The sequence below is a fragment of the Xyrauchen texanus genome, chromosome 27 (assembly GCF_025860055.1).
Source record: "Xyrauchen texanus isolate HMW12.3.18 chromosome 27, RBS_HiC_50CHRs, whole genome shotgun sequence".
NCBI lineage: Eukaryota > Metazoa > Chordata > Actinopteri > Cypriniformes > Catostomidae > Xyrauchen > Xyrauchen texanus.
In genome coordinates, this window is record NC_068302.1 from 39,451,205 (window position 1) to 39,475,705 (window position 24,501).

General features: G+C 39.7%; 1 protein-coding gene across 1 annotated transcript in view; it reads left to right on the forward strand.

Annotated features, from left to right (window-relative positions):
* LOC127621321 (myotubularin-related protein 3-like) overlaps positions 1-24,501 on the forward strand; it is a 50,697-nt gene that overhangs the window by 12,410 nt on the left and 13,786 nt on the right. The window contains 16 exon segments of the mRNA XM_052094876.1: positions 1,223-1,303; positions 2,317-2,395; positions 8,361-8,450; positions 9,745-9,861; positions 14,187-14,207; positions 14,670-14,752; positions 15,692-15,858; positions 16,013-16,109; positions 16,313-16,426; positions 17,215-17,417; positions 19,084-19,215; positions 20,090-20,201; positions 22,603-22,798; positions 23,327-23,512; positions 23,628-23,798; positions 24,057-24,202. Of these exon segments, the coding sequence (XP_051950836.1) occupies positions 2,393-2,395; positions 8,361-8,450; positions 9,745-9,861; positions 14,187-14,207; positions 14,670-14,752; positions 15,692-15,858; positions 16,013-16,109; positions 16,313-16,426; positions 17,215-17,417; positions 19,084-19,215; positions 20,090-20,201; positions 22,603-22,798; positions 23,327-23,512; positions 23,628-23,798; positions 24,057-24,202 (1,838 nt within the window). The 5' untranslated portion in view covers positions 1,223-1,303; positions 2,317-2,392.

Consider the following 24,501-nt stretch of genomic DNA (forward strand, 5'->3'; position numbering starts at 1 on the left):
TCAAGATTTTCAGAAAGAAAAATGACAAATATCCTGTGATCCATGTACAAACACTGTTGGACATTGATAGTGGACAAATAATAAATGTGTGTGTGTGTGTGTGTGTATATATATATATATATATATATATATATATATATATATATATATATAGTGCCCAAAGTTAATGATGATGAAATGTAATTTTATTTTAAATACATATTTACACAATATTGGTACTCTGTTGGGTCGCCACTGTAAAATCTCCACTTGAAAACCCCTTTAACAGACTCCAGTTTGATTTTAATACTCCTAAATGTTTACAAGTTAAAGAATTTACATGTGCACTAATATAAGCCGTGACATTTGTTTTGACCTATAGTGGTTATGTGACCGTTGGACGGTTCTATGGCCAATCGGAGTGGAGCCAGACATCTGCATCACGTCTTAGCTGTAGTAAGATGAGAGTTTGCCTGTTGGAGATATGTGTTATCTGTAATGTCCAGCCTGCTTGAATGTTTATTTGACAGTTTTTGATTGGGGGAGGCTGTTGCCTTCGGTCCATGAGCTGAAGTCACCCCATATGACTTTCACCAGACCTATAGGGTACTCAACTGGTGCTCTGTATAATCTATTACAACTTGGGTTGTGTTATTCCCAGCTGAATTATATCACGTCATTCTTTATGCCATTGGCCGAGCTTCACTGATAACCATGTTGGAGGGATATAAAAACCAGTTGGTGTTGAGGGTTGATACACTTCCCGAGAAGAGACCTCGATGATGTAATGTGATTGTTGGTTGTATGTTATGGGGCGTTGACACTTACAGCACAGGTTTGTTTACATCTTGTCATATTGCAAACCAATATTAAGCATTTAAAGGAATAGTTCACCCAGTAGTCCTAAAGGTACTAGGGACTGGCAAAGGGTCCTACATTTTTACCAATAAACCTTCAATCAGAGTGTGATGACACTTTAAATGAATGACTGTGTACATTGTGGTTCATTCCAGCCTGTTTTGAGAAAGCTCTGCCCAACCACATGCTTCACTGACTTGATTTCAGCTCACCAAGCATGCATGAATGGACTTACCCAATTTTGCCCACAGAGTTCCATCACAACCAGTACAGCTATATTTACCAAACTGTGAAAAGCGGTATTGTCCGTGATTTTGTGTAATAGTTGGAGTAGAGGGTGATGTTTTGAAGAATTCTCCTTCATTTTCTTGTCCTTTCTCCTCAGGTTTCAATGTCATAGCACTGAGTGACGCCGACAACGCAGGATTATCCAAAACAAACCTCACCTCATCGTTTCAAGAATTTGGTGAGATCCAAGTACACATGCTTGACTTCAGACTGGGCAATAGAGCTGTTCAGTTTGTAGTCCAAAAACCTGGACAAGAATTCGTCATGGGTCCCCTCTGTATTTTCCTATGGGTTTTCTATTCTATAATGGCATTTTGAACTTATGAGTTAAATAAGGACTGTGGTAAACATTACTTGACGACACGTGGATGTTTCAACATAAATTACACAATTTCATGACTCAAATGTGAATTTTGAAGCCTCATTAAATTACATAATTAAAAAAAACAAAAAACAAAAAAACAGAGCTTCTTCAAAATTCACGTTTGAGGCATGAAAGTGTGTAATTTATGTTTTCGTCAAGCAATGTTTACCTCAGACCTTAAGTCATAAGTTAAAAAACCACATTACAAGAACCCATGGCGAATTAGACTTCTGGGTTCACCTACAAAATAATGTCATGGCTGAACAGCTCTATATAGCTTAAATATTATTTATTTTATATTATACATTTATAATAAAGTGTGTGTGTGTGTGTGTGTGTGTGTGTATGTGTGTGTGATGTATATATATATATATATATATTCAATAAATGTGTGTGTTGTATAATATTGGGCACATAAATAATGCACATTAAATCTCTTAAACACTCATCCACCACATTCATATGATTCAAGTCAGAGTCAACGCCAGTGTCAAGCGCCGTTCACAGTTTAATCTCAACATGAAAAGTGCTGCAGAGTACGGCCGAGTTTCTAAATGGCTTACTACCCATACTACTCTTAATGCTTCTCTCTTTTCAATAGATGGCAGAAAAGTGGCATGATAGTGCTTACGCTTCGAAAGGACATGTGTAAAACAGAGCAAGAGGGTTTCAAAACAAAACAAAATGTGAAAAAAATGAAGGGGTCTGAATACTTTCTGAATGCACTTTATATTGCCAAGTTAAAATGAAAGGGTTAGTATTGACAATTCGTAACTGTTTCTTCTCTTACAATTGTCCTCTTTTGTTTTTTGTTTTGTTTCATATAGACTGAAGTCATTGGAAAGGAGTGAACTAATCGTAGAAGACACGCCAGTATTGCACCCACACCCCTTCACCGGGGCTATGGTAAAAACACACCATCAAAATCTCTCTCTTTCCCTGTGCTTTACTCTCAACCTGTGTTTCAAATGCCGAATCAGAAACTGCCCATTGATTTGTCAGGCTTTTAATCAGCTGATATAAGCGGTCCAAGAGTGTCAAAGTCCCAACTGGATTGCTGTTTCAGCAGGAATCAATTCTCTCTTTAGACAGACAAAAATACATTGAATAGATTCTTGTGTCTGACTGTCATCAGTGTGTGTGGCTTACTATAAAACAAATAGTTCCATCTGTAGGTCTATAGTCTGATTGGATGAGCTATGTTTGAAGCTGTTTTAAAATAGCAGATACAGTGGCAAGAAAAAGTATGTGAATCCTTTGGAATTACCTGCATTTACGTATGTCTTAAAATCTGGTTTCATCTTAATCCAAGTTACAATAATAAACAAACACAATCGATTTGAACTAAAAACACACAAATGTTTGTATTGTTCTAGTACATATTGAATACATAATTCAAACATTCACCGTGTAGGTTGGAAAAAGTGTTTGAACCACTAGGCTAATGACGAAAGCAATTAGAGTCAGGAGTTGGCAAACCTGGCATCCAATTAATAAATTAGAGATTGGAGGTGTGGGTTATAAAAAGCACACAAACATTTTGAGTTTGCTATTCACAAGCCTCATCTGCTGACGTGCAATATGCCAGAAGACGTACAATCAAGAATTGTTGCTTTGCATAAAGCTGGAAAGGGTTACAAAGTCATCTTGAAGAACTTACCGTACGTTCAGACCAGAGGCGGCGAGAGCGTAAAAATTTGCTCTGGCTGCCCAGCCAACAATGCTAAGGAAGATTTGTGGATTCTCTGACGTAGTGACTACGTCAGAGCATGACTTCACTAGAGCGAGCACTTCTATTCTCCAATAGGTTGCCGCCGAACCGCTTCAAGTCTCATTACCATAATGTTGCCCGCACTTGAACTTTCCTCTGACGCCCACACCGCCCAAGACGCGCCACTTCTCGCCACCGAGAGACGCTGGCTGCCATTGAAAATGAATGACTTCCCGACGATTTGACGCTCTCGACGCCTCTGGTCTGAATGCACCATTGGATATTCATCTGTCCACAGTTAGACAAATTGTCTATAAATGGAGATGATTTATTACTGTGGCTACTCTCCCTAGAAGTGGCTGTCCAGTCAAGATGACTCAAAGGGCACACCGCAAAAACCTATGGTGTAAAAAGGTCACCATGAACCAACTTGAAAACATCATCCCTGTGATGGAGGGAGCATCATGATTTGTGGCTGATTTGCTGCTTCGGGGCCTGCACCGCTTGTCATTATCGAGGGAAAATTGAATTCCCTTAGTTTATCAAGGTATCCTACAGGATAATATCAGGGTGGCTGTGCTTCAGCTGAAGCTCAATAGAAGTTGGGTGATGCCGCAGGACAATGACCCTAAACATCAAAGTAAATCCACTACAGAATGCTTTCAAAAAAAAGAAAATCCACCCCATCCCAGTCAGAGTCCAATAGAGATGCTGTGGAGTGACCTCAAGAGAGCTGCTCACACCAGACATCCTAAGAATATGGCTGATCTGAAGCAGTTCTGTAAGGAAGAATGGTCCACAGTTCCTTCTAAAAATTGTGCGGGTCTAATTCGCTGCTACCGTAAACGCTTTGTTCAGATTATTGCTGCCCGAAGGAGGATCAAACAGTTAATAAATCCAAGGGTTTACATACTTTTTCCAACCTACACTGTGAAAGGTTGGATGATGTATTAAATACAATGATTAGTGTGTTATTTGTTAAAACAGATTGTGTTTTTATATTATTGCAACTTGGATGAAGATCAAATCAAATTTTAAGACAAATTTATGCATGAATCCAGGCATTTCTAAACGGTTCACATACTTTTTCTTGCCCCTGTATATGTGCACCTGTGGCCACAAATTAAATAATTCTATATTAATGCATCTTAGACATTGCTTGACAATCTTACTCAGTGGAAGAATTGTTTATTGCGATTATTGTTATTAACTAATTGAATTATTTATTGGATGTTTGTGGGTTTTATTATATTGTTGTTAATATCACTAAACCGGTCAAAAAGAAGTCCAGGTCATATTTCACCCCAAAATCTGCATCATAAATGCAGTTGTTGCACTGGTTTTAATTCATGCTTATTCAAATAAAAACCTATGTATTAGATTATTTTAATCTCGTTATGTAACACAGCAATTTTTTCTAAAATAGGCTTAATTATCTTTATGCAAAGCATCATTTGTTTTTATATCTAATTTCTTGCCTCATTTTCTTTCTTATTAAAGTATGTTAGTCTGTGTTGACAGTTTAACGAATGCCTCTAGTCATTATGTGTGAATGCTGATGGATGGGTTCGTTTACACATTCCTGATGAGTTATGTGTATTATTGTTTGTTTGTTATTCTGTCCATCTGTGCCCTATAATTCTCTGTCCGGTTCAGTGCTCGTGCCTATAATGGTCTGTCCCTGGCCCGCCCCCTCTAGTGTGTACACTGAGCTGTACTGATGCCCATTGTCAGCACTACACACAGACAGGCATGCTGCTGATACAGCAAACACACACACACACACACACACACACACACACACACACAGACGGATACGTTTGCTATCTGTTACCTCACAGTTTTATAGACCGTCTCTTTCTTTTCACATACTGGGCCTCATGTAGACAGCCTGGTCACGTGGAGTGGGTGTTGTCGCTATAAACATAAGCACACAGTTTGTATGAAAATATTATGCTTGTGATTTGTCTAATATTTTAGCCAGACCAATTATTAAGAACTTCTAATAATAAAACTACAGATTTACTGTCTCTTGCAGAAACACCGGGTCTCTTGAGAATGTTTAGCACGGTCAGTCGTGATGCATCGCAATGAATTGAATCGTGACTTATGTATCTTGATGTTTATTGTATTATGAGGTAGTTGACGATACCCAGCCCTATTAAATTGTATTTTATTCTATTTTAATCTTATTTTAATCTATAGATGTAAAGGAGTTAAATGGAAAGGAGGAGGCGAGAACCGGCTTGACAATATAAATAATAGTTTAATGAAGAAATTAACCAAAAGACACAAACACACACTGGACGGTCAGCTGCCTGTAAACGTTCTCTCTCTGTCGCAGCACCATCCGCAGTCAGCCTTTATCCCTCTCGGAGCTTGATTAGCCTGATAAGGGGCCGGGTGTGTAAAATCCCGACCCGGCCCCGCCTCCGCCCTGTCACATTCCTCCCTCGTTCTCTCAGGCCGGGGATCCCCCATGATGTACCTTTAGGTCGAACCTATTGATAATGTAAACCAATGACGGTAAGAAGGTGTTTAGCAGCTGGTTAGAAGTTTTCCTAAAACGTTCACCCAGACGAGCTGTTCAAAAACACAAAAACACTTTCTTTGTGGGCAGATTTGGTTTTAAATTACATCACTCCAGTTCTTTGATATCGTATGAAGTATATCGGGCCTTTACAGTGATATTAAATTGGTCACCATTCAGCATGGATTTCAGATTTCTTTGCTGAGGCACCTAGTTTGTACACACAACCACAACTCATCTATGCATTTCCAATCCCATGCTGTCTTAGTTTGACTGACCATCATTTTATGACACAACCAGAGTGCTTCATCCCAAAGACTTCTGTATTTGAGCTAGACAAATTGGCATCACCTCTGCTCTCTCTCACAGAGCCTTTCATGTTTGTGGAACCGGAGTCCAAACATTCTTTACCGATGTGAACGTTCAAGGCTACCGCCGGGCCGTAGCCTCTCATTCCTGCATACAGAAATGAATGGAATGATTTACTGTAGGTTCAGCACACCGGAGCTCTGAGATTGCGGACTAGTCCAAAACATGTTGAAGGATATTTACACACGGACACATTTAGACACCATATTCAATGTATTCAAGATTCTTGAGTGTAAACAGATTTCTTATAGTGGTGATTTCCATCGCCAGTGTGATATCTAAAGGGCAAAATCGGAAAGTAGACCATAAACACAATTGAATTAAAAATAGATGTTTGTATGCATATTCTGTTGATCATAGATTCAAATGATGAAGTATAAAATGGCTTTATAACAAGGCAAATAAACAGACAAGTGGTGTAGTCGAGCACACTTTTTGCTTGTTAAAGAGTTAATTTAGCTATGCACATTTGATTTACCATTACCAAGTGCCCTAAGGTGCCTATATGTAAAGCCAGAATACTGTATCCAGTTACAAGAGCGCCAGTTATACCCAAATAGTGGATCTTAGAACAGGAAGATTCTTCCTTTGTCATTACAACTGTTTTGTTGCTCTGAATCCAAACCAAAAATGGCATTGGTATAAGATATTATGTGACCGCTCTGTATTTAGTTTAGCATGTAGTTAATCAATGGTTTAGACATGAACAATGCTATATTGCATTAACTCTTTGGCTTTTGTTCTGCTGGGAGTGATAAAACTGGCAAATGACTTGGTACACAATTAAGATTGATGTCATATGTTTTGTATTTCATAAACAGGCTATCAAACACTCTTGTAGTAGCAACAGATGCTAAATTATGTGTAGCTCATGAAAACATGTCCAGGTCACACTTCGCCTTAAAATCAAGAATTTTCTGCCAAAGTGTATAAATGTAATTCTTGATTATACTCGATGATAAATGGCTGTATCGCAGTATAAAGTGTAATGCTATGATTTATAAAATATATAAAGGCACATAAACTAAATGCAGTACAACAAATACTACCATGATGTAGAAATACTTATATCAAACTTGAAATACAATTTAATTAATAAATATTTAAGCAATATCACACAAGCAAGAGTGTGTTATGGCCATATATCAGCACTGCTATGATTCGGCCGTAGGTCGAGTGTCGTAGGCAATCACGAATTGCACGATTGCGAGTGTGACATTGCTTCTATACAACAGTTCAATGAACAAGTACATTTTAAAAAATTTGGAAAAACCGAGTACGGTCATAAAAAGCATTTGTGCATGAAACTACTTTATTATGCGACGGATCAGAATCTGCTGTTGCTGGTTCAAAACAAATAATGCGTTCAAGCCTTCATTAGTCACTGTCACTGCAGAAATAGTATCACGGCTTGTGCTGTTTCTAACAAGTTATTGGATAAACAAGGATAGACAGCTGTGGCTGTGCGTGAGTGAGTGAGTGAGTGTGTGATCACCTGTTGCCACACCCAATCATAGATGCTGTCAGCTTTTTCAGTGGAAAATATACGTCCAATTGGGGGTATTCCTCTCTATATTTCACGGTAGCCGGTACGCAAGAGTCATTCACTTTAGAAACAGCAATGTTCTTCGCCATTTTAAACAGTATGTATCCGATGTGGAAACGATAAAAGGTAAGCACTTGAGTTCTGTAATGAATCAGTCTTTTGTGTCTCTCAGCATGAGCCTTAATCCTGAAGTTGTCCATTTAAAGCTGTTTAAATCTATTTCCTAGCTTTTGGTAAACATATGTAATTCCAAAAATAAAGACAGTAACTCCTAACACATCTGAAATGATCTTACACGTTATTTTAGAACGGCACAAACACAAGCGAGTGAAACACACACAGTGAAGCGTCCGAGTGCTGATGCTGTCAGGCCATCAGTGCTCATGGAACATCTCTCGTCCAATCAGATTCGAGGACCAGAACTAACTGTGATATATATATATATATATATATCACAGTTTTTTGTTTTGCCCTGCAGTAATGACAATTTGAGGGGGAAATGCACTTAACTGTCATGAATGTATAATCCTAAATAACAGCCCTTTATTTTTTCTGTTGGCAAAATATAATATATGATTTCTTTCTTTTGAGTTTGCGGTGAAAGATGATGTCCTTGATAGGTTTTGTGAAATTTACTCATCTGTTAATGGTTGTTGTTGTAAAATTGAATCATGCATGTGCATTAGTGATCATGTATAGTGCTTGTGTTTGGCAGGAGGAGGAGGGGCAGCAGAGTCTGGAGTGCATCCAAGCCAATCAGATCTTCCCTTGGAAGCCCCCCGTCCTGGAGGAAGAGGATCTGCAGGTAAGAACAGATCAAGACCATGATCCTCAGTATGCTGTGCTTGAGCATGAAGTGTCATCATTAATAAAACTATTAGAGCTGTCAGAATTAACGTGTTAACGAATGCAAATAATTCAAGTTTACGGCATTAATTTTCCTTAATCGCGATTAACGCATTTCACGTTAATGCAACATATAAACAAGCATAAACACTTATTGGGAGGGCAGAAACTTTGCAACGTGTCTGCCCTGAGAAAGGACCTCTTAACGCTATTTGACATACAAAACAAGCTCATATGGGACTTTTGATAGAAATTAAGTGTTAATCAGCCTATGTAAGGTGCATTTTAATTACCACAGAAGCATATCAAGTCCTAACTATCACCAAAATGCAGAATTTGATGTTTTAGTCTGCAAGCGCTTTTTATGTGGTGTTCAAAGTGGTGCCTGACGCTGGCGTTGACACTCTAACGCAAATCATGTACGCAGCTTCACGATTGCTGTAGGAAAGCAGATGGCCACAGTCCGGCTGATTGATAGTGTCGCAGATGAGATTTTAAGAGATTTAATGCCCATTTCAATGAATATGCAACCTACGTGGGCACTAGATATTTCAATTAATCGAACTCCCATTTAGCTTTTGGGAAACGTTTAATGTTACTTGAATTGGTGTTTTTTTTTTTTTTTTTTTTTGTGCATTTCTATCTTTATACTGTGGAAGGCTTTGTTTAAAAATGTTAAAGCATTATATTGTTACATATTGTTTTGTTTTGTTTTCTTTCCTAAGATGAAATATATATATATATACATTTTGACTGGTAAAGAAGTATATATGGCATCAAATTTCAGCATTTTCAAAATCTGCGATTAATCACGATTAAAAAATTGTAATTGACTAACAGCACTAAACACTTGTTTGTTTCTGTCCATGGGTTGAAACCTGGACTCTCTTCCGAAACCTAGTGAGCTGTCTACCTAGGGAACATTTGTAGGCATTGTGGTCAGGGTTACCTAGCAAAGTGCTCCAAAAATAGAAATCTGTCCCGCGTGCATCTGGTTAGGAATTGCATATGTACTCCTACACAAACAGTAGACAGTGGAGGACCTTACTAGGTTTTGAAATGGAGTCATAGTTCTCAGCAACCCTAAAAGGATTACATAGAGTATTTTACTGTTCTCTCTAGGTTCTGAAATTAACAAATGTCTCGTATGTTTTAAAGCATCTCTAAGTATGACTAAAGTATGACTAAAGTATGATTAAAATGGTTTTAGATGTAGATGAGTGTACAGTCTAAAAAAAATAATGCTGTTGTAGGTGCCTTTCCCAGAGCTGCATGGAGAATGTACGAAGTACGTGGGCCGGGCGGAGGATGCTGTCATCGCAATGTCCAGCTACCGTCTGCACATCAAGTTCAAGGAGTCAGTCGTTAATGTGAGTTTATGATCCTTGACAATTCTTTAAAGCATTTATGTGTACATTTACTGTTTTGGCACACATTGTATAACCAGATCTACCGTTTCTTGAACTAGAAATTTTATTTTTTTAGTTGAGTTCAGTTGGTAGCTAAGGATACGAGTCAGGAAAACAAACTTTTAAAGAGTTGTTGTTGCCAAAGTTTTCCGAAACACAAATGTATGAGCTCTTTGTCCTTTTGCAGAGTATGCCGAAAGCAACTTGGCAGAGATATTGACAGAATGCAATGAACGATTTACCTCTCTAGCTGAAGTGCTGAATTCACCATACGTAAACAGATCGTCTGCATCAGTCTGTGTTTTCTGCATCACAGAAATCATAGTGTCCTACAGCAATCAGCTTTGAACTTTTTTGCCTGTAGTGGGTGTATGCTGTACTCCATGATGGATAACAAGTCCAGTGGTTGCTGAAAAACTTTTATGTGGCACATTGAACATTGAGGTCACAGATAGGGGTGGGCGATATGACCAAAATCTTATATTAGGATATGAGTCATTTTATATCACAATAAAGATACATATCACGATATAGAAAACGTTTTCTGGAAAATCAATAAAAATGTGTTTATATATTAAATAACTCTATTATAATACCGATTTTTGGAACTTCATTCAGTGAATTAAATACTTATTTAAAACTACTTCCTCTTTGGAACATGACAAACAATGTCAAAATAATTAAATAAATAAATATTACATTTTAAACTTGTTTTCAAAATTCAACCACACCAAAATGCTAAATATAACAGTTTGCCCCATTTCTGTTTAAAAAGTTGTCAACCAAGTATTATTATTATTATAATTATAAACTTTGCTCAAGAAACGTAAGATCTTCTCAGAGCAATGCGACAAAGAAAATAAGTATCACTATGTGAAAAATAAGTAAATAAATAAACATATACATGACCAAATTAATGCAAGTTCATGTTTTGGTTTTCATTGTTTTGCGTGCTTCATTTTGAGATGGTAAAACAGATTGCTTCTATTTCGACTAGTCTAATTATCTTCGTGCGAAACAGTTTGCGGATTCGATTTTTCTGCTCTGTACATCATGCCACACCTGTTTTAATAACAAGCTCTTCTTCATTTTCTTGACCTGTTTGGGAGTCGTCCCATTCTGTGATTTCTTTCTCCATTTGGGGTTTTCATGGGTCAAAAGTGATCATGTAGCGTGAGTGTCTCCGCTCTGAGATCTCTTGTCTCTGGCGCAAAAATATCAGACGGCCTGCTGGACTCGCGCGCACTTCAGATCTCCAGAGCTGGAGCGCGCCACTGTCTCGTGAAACATTTGCATGTAAGATGAGAAGAATATTTCACGCTTTTAAAGCGGTAATCACGCGATGAAGGTCATTAAATTTGCTTGGGTGGCTGTAGAACATTTTCAAAACCCTGTCCATGTTTCTTCAACTCTGTCAGTCTCACGTGAAGCACTACAAACTGATAGATCAGCATACGCTGCGCACATGGATATTTACATATCACATTATATCTGTAAAGCTGCTTTGAAACAATGTGAGTTGTGAAAGGCGCTATACAAATAAAATTGACTTGACAATATAGCAAAATCTCTATCGGTTGGCACTTTATATCATTGCCACGATATATATTGTCATACGACCCATCCCTAGTATTACGATGAGGGTATTTGGGGACAGCAAGCCACTGTTACATCAGCCACTCTTGTCAGTGACCAGTGGCTGCCATCACACTGTGTGTTTGTGTATCGAACAGATCTGTCTTAGCTCTTTGCTTTCACTGTTTTTTCCCAAGCCAGTTGCCATGATTGCAGTGGTTTTGGATTGGGATCGTCCTCCCCTAAGCTTTCAACATTGCACTATGTTAAGGTTCTCATTACGTTTAATTAATCAGCCCTACTATACTTCTCTACCACTCAAAGACCGGTGGGCACGATCCAGAAAGCTCCTGCGCATGCCAGTGGAGCACACAGAACTGCCTATTCTCTAAACTACTGCTTGAACAGCTGCAAGAGCCGCTTGGAGGAATATTCTGTGTTAAATTCAACTTTAGATCAATTGACAACATCTGTGGCATGCTGTTGATTACCAACAAAAAAATATTTCATCCCTCATTTTGGAAAACAAAAATAGCATGTAAATTGTGTTTACAGTAATGACATTATAATGGAAGTCTATGGGGAAGTGTACAGGAGGGTTTAAAAGCAGAAATGTGAAACTTGTATTTTTGTTAACCCTTTAAGCTCAGATGAGCCCACGAGAAAAAACAAATTTTGTCAAATGACAAATATCACATATCATTACTTGGAGGAGGTGATTATCTTTCGAATGAGCCCTCACACAAGGCAATCAGATGTATAGATTATTAGATTATCCACACGAAGCACAATGATACATTTGACCACCAGGAGATGGCGCCAAGAAAATTACACAAACTCAATGATGCAGACTCATTTGCCACTTTTCCACTATCGGGTCAGTGCGATACAGGACCTCGAGATGCAAGACCAAAATCAATCTGCATTCCCACCATCAGGTCAATAACTCCAGCATTGCTCAAAATCCTGCCCTTAATACGCCGCTGCGGTTCCAACGTAACACCCCACCTATTTCACAAGCAAGAGGGAAGCTCAAGCGGAGGTATCATGTTATCTAGTTATTTCGAAAATTGAGTTTATATCGAACGTATCCGCAAGATAAGTTAGCGTTGACAACTCACGAACTGTAACTGCCGTGGTGTCCCGAGTGGTCTCTACAGTAACAGTGGGACGATGTCCCAGCACACCGTCTATGAAAGTTCACCAAACAATGGAAAGTCATTTCTTTGGGCACCGCTTTGTCCATTGGGCATTTTAACGGATTTGTGCCCGCATTTCTTTTTTCCCGTACTTTTACAGTTGTGTGCTGGATACACAACCTGGACAGTTTGACGAAATTCCACCTTGTTTGACCCAAAGGTAATTGGTGGGCCAAAAGCCATTGGCCAATATCTAGCATTATGTATCTAACATATGAACAAAATATTTCAGAAAAAACAATTTCTCACCCTGCCCTCTAAGGAGCTCTGTAAGTAAGTGATAATGTCACACTGTATGTTTCAAAGTTTGATCGCTGCGTATTTTCAATGTTTATGTGATGTGTACAATTGCCCCATAGACTTCTATTTTATTTCTGTAACTACGTTTCATCCAATTTTACACACTGAAAGTTGCTACTGACAGAATTCCTCTTGATCGTGATTATAGTGCTTAACTTGTATTGAATCCAGAATATTCCTTTTTTCTTTTTTTTTCTCTCCACTTTTTCCCCCCAATTTAGAATTCCCCAATGTACCAATGCGCTCTAAGTCATCGTGGTGGCGTAGTGACTCGCCTCAATCCTGGTGGCGATGGACGAATCTCTGTTGCCTCCGTGTCTGAGACATCAATCCGCGCATCTTATCACGTGGCGTGTTGAGCACGTTACCGTGGAGACATAGCGCGTGTGGAGGCTTCACGCCATCAACTGCGGCATCCACACACAACTCACCACCTGCCCCTATGAGAGCGAACCACTTTATAGCGACCACAAGGAGGTTACCCCATGTGACCCTACCCTCCCTAGCAACCGGGCCAATTTGGTTGCTTAGGAGACCTGGCTGGAGACACTCAGCATGCCCTGGATTCAAACTCGAAACTCCATGGATGTTAGTCAGAGTCTTTACTCGCAGAGCTACCCAGGCCCCTAGAATATTCCTTATTGAACTGTCCACTTCTTTTTCATGAATATGCAAATCAGGCAGATGGGTTTCTTTGTGACTCATGGGTGATTGTCAATAAGTCAATAAGTGTGACGCTTCCTGTGTGCCTGTAAAAGAAGAAATGTGTGTGTGTGTGTGTGTGTGAAGGAGAGAGTGGTGTGTGTGAGTGTGTTGAAACGCTTGCGTAGCTGTTCTAGTGCTACAACAGGCCTGCCAGTTACGTGACAAAGGTGTCGTAATGCAAACTATAAAGTTTGCGCATTTAAGAGACTGATTAGGGATGCAGATCAAAAAGGATTTAATAATAAGAAACGTTTTTTAGTTCCCAACCCTATTGAGAAGAAGTTTTATTGCTTTTCTAAGACCATATTTTAACACCAACCATATAGTATCATGACTCTTTAACAAGCTCTCATGGAATGTTTGAATGTTTTCAGATGTGATGAAATTAAACCGCATCCCAGGAATGTTTATATCGTTTATAGGGCGAGACAAAAACTACACTGTACGTGTCCACCTCGTGATTCCGACAAATCTTTTCCCTCTCTTTGTCTTTGTCTTTTTGAACAGAGTTGTTTGTGTGAGGTCTCAGTAAGTAACCACAGAACAGTGTATGCATGCTGTTGCGAGTTGATTTGTGAGATTGTTAGTTGTGCCTTGCATGCGATTGGTCAAAGTGTGATCACACAAGTTTCGGAGCAGTTGCAAAGCACTCACACACACACACACACACACACACACACACACACGCGATTGACGCTGATTGGCATGGCTGAGTTCAAGCTTACCGTTCATAACTCTAGCTGCAGAACAAAGAATGAGTTTGTTTAAAATATAATCCGCAGACACTAATCACTTACAAATTGTTTGTAAACTGTAAGCCCGGGTCTAAAATTGTCAGTGTGTTGGTTTGAAGCAGGTGGATTTAATCATTAGCATTGTTTGGGTTCATGCAGTCCTCTGGTTTTAGACACTCTGTGTGGTTTGCTAACAGTACTTACATAACAATGTGTCTCTCTGCTCTGTCTCACTCACTCTCTGTCTCTCTCTTAGGTTCCCCTGCAGCTGATTGAAAGTGTGGAATGTCGGGACATGTTCCAACTGCTCATCACCTGTAAAGATTGCAAAGTCGTCAGGTTAGAGATCTGTTTGACTGTCTGTCTGACTGTCTATCTGACTCTGTCTGTCTGACTGTCTGTCTGTTTATCTATCTGTCTGTCTGTGTATCTATCTGTTCATCTGTCTGTCTGTGTATCTATCTGTCCACCTGTCTGTCTGTCTTTATCTTATCTGTCTGTCTGTTTGTCTGACTGTCTGTCTGGGCATCTATCTGTCCATCTGCTCATCTATTTTCCTTTCTGTCTGTGTATCTATATGTCCGTCTGTCTGTCACCCTGTCTGTCATCCTGTCCATCTGTCTGTCTTACTATGTTTGTCTGTCTACATATCTGTCCGTCTGTCTGCCCGCCGCCCGTCCGCCTTCCTGTTTATCTATCTGTCCGTCTGTCATCCAGTCTGTCTGTCTGTCTATCTGTCTATCTATCTGTCTGTCTATCTGTCTATCTGCCTTCCTGTCTGTCCATCTATCTGTCCATCTGCCTTCCTGTCTGTCCATCTATCTGTCCATCTGCCTTCCTGTCTGTATGTCTGTCTATGTATGTATATATGTCTGTCTGTCTGTCTTCCAGTCATACTATATTTGTATGTCTGTCTGTCTTTCCATCCATCTGTCTGTGTATCTGTCTGTGTATCTATCTGTCTGCCTCTACATCTTCCATTTTTGTGGGGGGAAAAAATCATCAATTATTATTACATTTGCTTCAAGGTTTTGTTTTGTAGGCAACAAAACTTGTCAATTATTAAATTCTATTGAATATTTTACATTTTAAAGTGATTTGGAGGAAGTTACACGTCCCAAGCGGCTAGGCCAGCCCAACATTCTAAACTGATAAGATCCAGTCTACTGTATAAAGCAATATATCTGTCCATCCATCTGTATGTGATCTTCTGTCATTCTTATTCGATCAGTCAGTGTCTCTCTGTTGCAGTAGATGTGATGTGTGTTTTTTTGACAGGTGTCAGTTTTACACATTTGAGCAGTGTCAGGAGTGGTTGAAGAGACTTAGCGCTGCGGTCCGTCCTCCCTCTCGGATAGAAGAGCTCTTCTCCTTTGCTTTCCATGCGTGGTGTGTGGATCTGTATACGGGAGAGAAGGAACATCATGGAGATCTGTGCAGGCCAGGTACTGAACCTCAAAACCATCAAATCTGGTCCACATTGCAGCTTATCTGCCCAAGAAACACCCACTTAGACAGGACAACACCATCTGACCTTCATGTTAAAGACATAGTAGTCTCACATCTTCCTCTCCTTTCACCATCGTATCAATCTTACAGGTGATCATGTAATCTCACGTTTCCATAACGAGGTGGAGCGGATGGGCTTTGACACTCAGAATGCGTGGAGAGTCACTGAGATCAACAACAAGCACAGGTGTGTATTTCTGATAAACACACACCTCACACACAAGCTCTCTGTGTTTAAACGCTTCTAAACTCATCGTGCCTTGGATGCACAAACCTGTTCTGCTTTATGGGTCTGGTAACGGTAGTGCCCAGGATTAAATGTCTTTAGACAGGCATCACTCTGCCCTGCTCTGATCACTGTGCACTCTGCTTGCCCTCTGGCACTGCCAGGCTGTGTTCCAGCTACCCTCAGCTGCTGCTGGTGCCAGCTTGGATTACTGATAAAGAGCTGGAGAATGTGGCCGCCTTCCGTTCCTGGAAGAGGATTCCGGCGGTGGTTTACAGGTCAGTCAGACAAATTGGTTCAGAAAACACAAGGAGATATTTGCACGCTCTATTAAATATTCAAATCAGTCAAATGAATTTATGCTCCATTCCGAAACCGAAACGAGTTGCTTATGTAGGGAACTTTTTTTAGGTATCACTGGCATGCCCCCAATACAAAATGTGTTCTGAACAGTAGGCAGCCTATTTATGCATTGTTGTTTTTTGTTGGTCAGAATAAAACGTAGTATCACATGGATCCTTCACAGATTAGGCAATCCAGAATGAGTTGCAGTGAGTACAGGGAAAAATGTCTCCCACTATCGGATGACATGAAAATGTTTCCAGTGCTGAAATTTGTTATAGAAATAGTTCCATCTTATTAAAGTGACATTGTTCTGTGTGATATGTGCATTTTAGAGGATCATGCCTTTAGCTTAGCAAATGATGGAATCATCTGTGAGTGGATGGATGCTGCCTTAAAAGGTAGCCGTTAATGTAGAACAGAGATTCCTCAAATATCCTCAATTGTTGTTGTTCTGGAGTGTGCCTATGATTCTCCCAACAGTATACTGTAGTATTTGTAAAGCCCCTCTGTTTTGGCTATTTATTTATTATTATTGGATGCTTCTTATTCAAAGTAGTTTCTAATATAATACACAGTTGCCGTGGATCAGTCTGACAATAACAGCCTCACAAGAAACTTAGCAACTCTCAAGTTTAGGATCACCCCTCCTGGAGTTTGATCCTAGGACCTTAAAGTTACTAGTCTTGATCTTTAATCTCTACATTACTAACTCTTCCGTCAGGCACCAGAGCACAGGGGCCGTGATCGCTCGCTGTGGTCAGCCTGAGGTCAGCTGGTGGGGCTGGAGGAACGCTGATGATGAGCACCTGGTACAGTCCATCGCCAGAGCCTGTGCTGTGGACAGCAGCTCCCGTAAAGGCATCCCCAACGGCGCTCTCTCCCATGAGTACACTAACGGAGCTGACCTCTCTGATGTTGACTTTGGTCAGTAAGCGAGAACGTGTGTGTGTGATTCTGCTAAACTGTCTATTAAAAGCATGGCAAATTCTATCATTGTTAATGGTACCTTTAATGAACATACCCAAATACGTATAGTTCTGGCTCTACAATCTGATCGACTGAGACATGTGTGAAGCTGATAAAATCTGATACTCGCACACCTACAATCATACATTGGTTGAAGTCAGTATAATGTGCCAAGTCATAGCCTTTTATCGTTGCTTGGCAACCATAAACAGCCTACTGTTGTACTAATGAACTATATTACTTTGCAGAATAATTTTGTTTATATATAATTTATTTAACAATGGAGTCTTCTGTCATATCGCTGCTGTTGTTGCTATTTTATGAAAGCAAAAAGCCACACGATTGTGCATTATAGTAATTTTAGCATGGTTAAGGGGTTTTAGGCACTCGCCTTACATTGTGCAACAACACCCTTTAAACATAGTAAAATTAATGTAATCTACAACTTATCATGACCTGTTGATTTAATATATTGCAACCATATGGAATAACACCTTAAATGAATTTCCTAGTCCTGTTCTTGATAGACTTGGATATTGGAATAGTCTGTGACTTTAAAGGGATCATGATATGAGGAATACAATTGTCCTTGACCTTTTGACAAATAAAAGGGACGCTGTACTTTTAAAACATATTGTATGTTTCAGAACTCAAAACTCTCTCTACTGCAAAAAGAGCATTTGTTGAAACCAAGCTGCCAAACGACTCGTTCTCTACTTCCTCCACATGGTGATATTACACTGTGGTAGACATTTGCTTCTGACCACCTCCACAACAACACCTCAAATCTTAAATTACCTTTAATCACTTTTGTAGTCTGCCCAGTAGTGGTGAGCATTGAGATGGCAGGTAGAGAGCAGGTCAGTCAAGAGCAGAGAGCCAATCGTAACTGGGTATTTACGTTCAAGTCTTAAAGGTAAAGAAGCCCCAAAACCGTCTGGCAGAGGGTCAGAATGAGGGTGGAAAGTGTTGATGTTTTACAGTGACCAGCTAACTGTGGCTGGAGCAATGGAAATGTTCAATATATGTTCTGTTCTTTGTGCAAAGACCTCACTAATATCATAAGTGAACCTCAAGAAACATACTAAAACAATTTTTTTAAAAGCATGTCATGGCCCATTTAAGGCCAAAATGTATTCAAAGCAAGTACGTGAACGCAGATGCAACACCTTGGGCACCGCATTGCCTATGGGCGGTCCGGGTGAACATGCTTAACGTGCGTTCTTGCGTTATCGTGCTGGGATTAAACCTCGCATCTCAAGGAGGGCGGTAGAGTTACCTTCAAACATCTGTGCCATTAAACTGGATTTGTTATTGTGGAGTTAAGCTGCTATATATATATTGACTTACGTACTTGCTCAGCAATATACTCTTTCTCGAACTATTGCTCCACCGCAACGGTAAAGAGAAAACTCACTGTAGAAGCAGACAGTTCACTAATCTACTCTATAGCAGCACTTGCGATAACTTTTGAAATAAAGAGCGTACTTGCATTGTGTCATGAATAGCAGTCTGAGCGCACCGACCTGTGAAATCGAGCTTGCGTAGCAAGATGCGTCTTTGTTCATATACTTGTGTAGAGTATGTTTCGGCCATATAATTACTTGTTTGTCTCTGTCTATAGACTCATCCATGACTAACAGCTCAGAGGTGGAGTCACTGGCCATCCAACCTCGTAAACTTCTTATTCTGGACGCCAGGTCTTACGCTGCTGCCGTGGCCAACAGAGCTAAAGGAGGAGGCTGTGAATGCCCAGGTACCCTCTCATAACAAACTCTTTAAAAGTGATAAACATCTTTGTATGGATGTTTTTGTATAGAGGTTTTTCTCAGACACTTCTTTGGGTTTATTTGCAATGTGTTTGTGTGCACAAATATTTCACATTCTCAAGATACATACAGCGGTGCATAGACCATTGCAACATGAACCAAAATTACCTTGTGAGAGTCTGTTTACTGTACATCTTAACAAGTCGTTCCATGAAAAATTTGACCGCCTCATTTTCGTTCGTATCATACTAAATATATGTAGCATCTGCTCTAAGCATACCTGTCAACACTCTCGTTTTATTATTTCTCCGGGGAAACTCCCGTAATTTGTATGGCCCAAACCTCGTTATATTAATAATCACATCAATATATTATTTCAAGGTTGTCTAGTTGCCAGATCTTGTATGAAACGCATCCTACTCATACAATCGACACATCATACACATTTCAACCCATTTGTGACCTCAACCTGGCAACCTACAACCCAGTTGTGCTGTTGATATCTGCGCAGGTAGTAGACATGGGAAGTCGAATCAAGCATCACTGGTAGATGGGAGGAGAAGACTGAGGTGGTGCTCCAGCAAAAAAAACAAATATACATGTAAATTTAACAACAGCTGGATGGAAGAATGTCATTTCATATCTCGAAGCCATATCGACAATGCCCACGGTGGGAAAAATTACGTTACGCAGCACATTTAATCACAACGGCACAATTTGTATGTATTTAGCCTCTGCCATCCAGCATCCCCAAGGTCACCTGGATTTTTGGTACCCAAATGTTGACAGGTATGGCTCTAAGGTCAATGGAGTGCACTGGTAGACACCCCTTCATTAATGTCCTGTTGTTCCCCTCTGTAGAGTACTACCCTAACTGTGAGGTAGTGTTCATGGGCATGGCCAACATCCATTCCATCCGCAAGAGTTTCCAGTCGCTACGCTTCCTCTGCACGCAGATGCCTGATCCAGCCAAGTAAGTGTGCAAATGACCAGCTAACTGTGGCTGGAGCAATGGAAAACTATATTTATTTATTGACTTTTAAATGGGGATATAACATCAGTGAGACACAACATGCTTTGTCCTTTGTCATAAAATATTTTAGGCTAACACTAAGCCTAATCTTTTAGCAAATACCAAATGTCCAAATGAAAATAAGCAATGAAAGTCCCTTCAACGAGGTCATTAGCAAAGCGTTGAACTGATGGTCACTTTAAGGATGTAATTTCGCCGTTTGTGATAGTTCTGTTGTTCTTTCTCTGGCAGCAAATGTGCCTGTGATTTCCAACACTGGCTCGAGTTTGCTTCCTTTTCCATCTGTGCCGTTTCCACTCCTCCATTTGTTTGAAAGTCAAAAGCAAGTCCTTTTAAAGCGACTCTATTTCTCTCTCTCTCTCTTTCTTTTTTCACTCTGATTCTCTCTATTCGGTCTGATTGTAAATGTCTCGCTGCAGGAGGTTGTGATGTTTATTTAAAGGTGATTTTCCTTTTAAACTGGCTTCAAAGTCGTGTTCCTCTCTGGAATGATATTTTAAATGTCTCCTCAGGTTACCTGCACTCTGTGTTTCCTTTGCATTGGCTTGTGTTTTTGAATGTTGGAAAACTACAGTATTTTATAATGATCATAGACAGCGACCCAACCACGCTTGTCAAACCACTAGTGCCAGTAACTGTAGACCTTTTCACAGTTCTCCGTTAGATATAATAAATCCGTTCTCCTGGTATGCTCAAAGCCTTCTCTGTTTCACTAACACTTATGTAAAGTTTAGGTTAAGCTCAGTCAACAGCATTTGTGGCATCATGTTGATTGTTTTGAAGAAAATGATCCAAGTATTCATCATTACTGCTTTGTTGCCATGATGAAACGTAGTGTTTATGGACTGGCACCATTCAAGTACCTTAATTTAACCATGATTTTTACGTAAACAAGGGACGAGTCAAATATTTTCTGTGGTTATCAACATTATGCTACTTATGTAGATTGAGTTTAACTTGTATTGAACCGGTTCCATTCTTATAAAGAGTTCATATCATAGACAGAAAACGCTCTATATTACCGCCTTTGGACAACCATGACGTTCGGAAACTGAAAACAGATTAGTGAATGTTAGGCCACATCCACACAACTCCACTCCCCAACTCTCAATTTTATATTCTTTCACGTTCTAATGATAATGTGGAAAAATCGTCATAAATGGACATGAAAGTTGTGAAAATGGCATTTACCTATCAGCTACATGATGAGGGGAAACCATCCAAAATGCTTTGAAACCAGCAGATTTTGACTTCTGAGATATCGGTATGATATTCATTGATGCTGCATGATTGATTCAATTTAGATCGCAATGAAATCGCAGTACGGCCTTGTGCGATTACTTTATCTTAAAAGGATTTGTCTCTTCAGTCAGAGCTTCAGTCCGTGTTGTGTAAGCAAGTGGCGCCCTCTAGCGATCTGAATTGCATTAACCATTATCCATTACACCACTATACAGTAAGACAAAATTTAAACGGGGGTTTGTTCCTTTGGTTTAAACGTTATATTTTTTTAAAGAAGTGGTTGACTTTTCTGTGGAATTGCCCTAAATATACTGTGTGTGTGTATGTATGTATGTATATATATATATATATATATATATATATATATATATATATATAATATAAATAAGCGTTAATTCAGTGCGATTTATTTTACAAAAAGTAACACGTAAAATAAATTTACGCAATTAATCGCAATGCCAACTGACCATAATAAGGAAGATTCCTGAGAAATCCAAGCTTGTAATACCACCTGTATACTCCAGAGGGCAGTAAATGAAATTTCAGCTGTATGAGCAATGCGCAGTTTATACAGTGAAGAAAACAGTTCAATAGGCAGAACAACACAAACATGCGTTGCGTTCTTGCGTTCAAAACACTCGAAGGAGCGCAAATGCAATCTAAAGGATCTCAAGTACTCACTTTTGTTGCCAGCGGTTTAGACATTAATGGCTGTGTGTTGAGTTATTTTGAGGGGACAGCAAATTTACACTGTTATACAAGCTGTACACTTACTATACATTGTAGCAAAGTGTCATTTCTTCAGTGTTGTCACATGAAAAGAATAGTCAAATATTTACAAAAATGTGAGGGGTGTACTCACTTTTGTGAGAGACCGTGTATATATACTGTATATATGTTATTCCAACTTAAAACATTGATCTGATGACAAATAAGGTAAGTGGTTACCTTTTGTTGTTACGCAACACAAATGTTGAACAGATTTTGTACCTACAGATCTTTTTCACATAATACTTTAGTACATGCATAGTCATAGGCCCTCAACTGCTGTCCAGTGGATAGGAATGTGTGTAACGGCTGGGTTTTGTTGTGTCTTTAGCTGGCTTTCTGCTCTGGAGAGCACCAAGTGGCTGCAGCATCAGTCCCTGCTGCTGAAGGCATCTCTTCTCGTCGTGAACGCAGTGGACCGCGATCACAGGCCCGTCCTGGTGCACTGCTCAGATGGCTGGGACCGCACCCCTCAGATAGTGGCACTGGCCAAACTCATGCTGGACCCTTGCTATCGCACCATTGAGGTGAGCTCAACCATTTTCTAGAGAAGGAGGAAGACCATAAAAACATTCTCTGAATTATTAGAGAAGAATTCACAAGTATCACATGCTGGGAAAATCCTCAAGGGCTTATTTTAAATCCTGTTGTTTGAAATGCTTACAAGGCCATAATTACGTATACAATGGCTTGGAGGAATTGTTAAAATATTTGAAATGTTTCCTGACCTTGGAGCACAGCAACCTATGAACACCGACCCATATCCGTTCACAGACAAAACTAGAGGGGTGTTCTAGTGATAATGAGTCTCTATGCGCTTTAGGGGTTTAACGGTTGAATTTTACACAGTTCACTTTGTAAAAAAACAAAAGACAGATCAGGCTCACATAAATTGGACCTCAGGATTGCATTACAGGAAGAGCATTGCATTTTTAATCTCTTCTACCATGGAAAGGTTTTTCTCAAGATGGAGCATTCAAGGAGGTCAATCTGGATTTGATACGATCATATTGATGTCATATAATCATAAACTCTCCTCTCCTGTCTACTCTCAGGGTTTTCAGGTGCTGGTTGAGACCGAGTGGTTGGACTTCGGTCACAAGTTCGCAGACCGTTGCGGTCACGGAGAGAACGCGGAGGACTTGAATGAGCGCTGTCCTGTCTTCCTGCAGTGGTTAGACTGTGTGCACCAACTCCAAAGGCAGTTCCCATGCTCGTTTGAGTTTAATGAAGCCTTTCTGGTGGGTGAAACCTGACGAAGACCTTAATCCTAAAATGAAACCTGATTGATGGTTGTACTTTAACTTTGTGTCAAATTAATGCTCATAATTTTTTTGTTTTGTTTTGTGTGTTTAGGTGAAGTTAGTACAGCACACATACTCGTGTCTTTTCGGAACATTTCTATGTAACAGTGGAAAGGAGAGAGAGGACAGACACATCCAGGAACGGACATGTTCCGTGTGGTCTCTCCTTAGAACTGCCAACCGCTCCTTCAGCAACATGCTCTACTCCGTACATTCAGAAACTGTACGTCATATAATGCTTTTAGTCTGTGTCTTCTGTCATTTCATGCTTACAAAAGATTTATTTGGACCCTCAAGGCATGCTTGAGCTATTTAAACACTTTCTTGTTGTCATATGTTAGTGGAACATGTTCATAGTTACTGTGCTGAACTCCTCTGCTAGGCCACCTGTGTGAACCTAGGTTGAACTGATTTCATACATCCACAAAAATCACTGCCACACAAGTTGCTTAAATGTCATAATAAAAATGTTTCTGCCTAGGTGCTTCACCCTGTGTGTCACGTACGGAATCTCATGTTATGGACGGCGGTTTACCTGCCCTGCTCTTCACCCACAACCCCTTCAGATGACTCGTGTGCACCCTACCCGGCACCTGGTGCCAACCCTGAGGACCAGCCCCTGGGCAGGTAATTATCCGGCACAGCCTTAATAATGGAACAGCCTGCCATATCTTTACAGCACTTAAATACATTTTCAAACTATCTTGACATTCACTTTTTTTTTTATTGGAATCTGTCCATGTTTATCTAGCATCAAAGTTTACAGATTTTGTGTTGTGTTTGTCTTATTACAGGGTTTCTGCGGGTCCTTAAAATGTCTTAAATTCAGTTTTCCCAAATTTAAGGTCAAAAAAGTCTTAAATGATACAACATTTTAAAGAGGTCTTAAATTTGGGGGCGGAAAGATGGGAATCGTGATATGACCT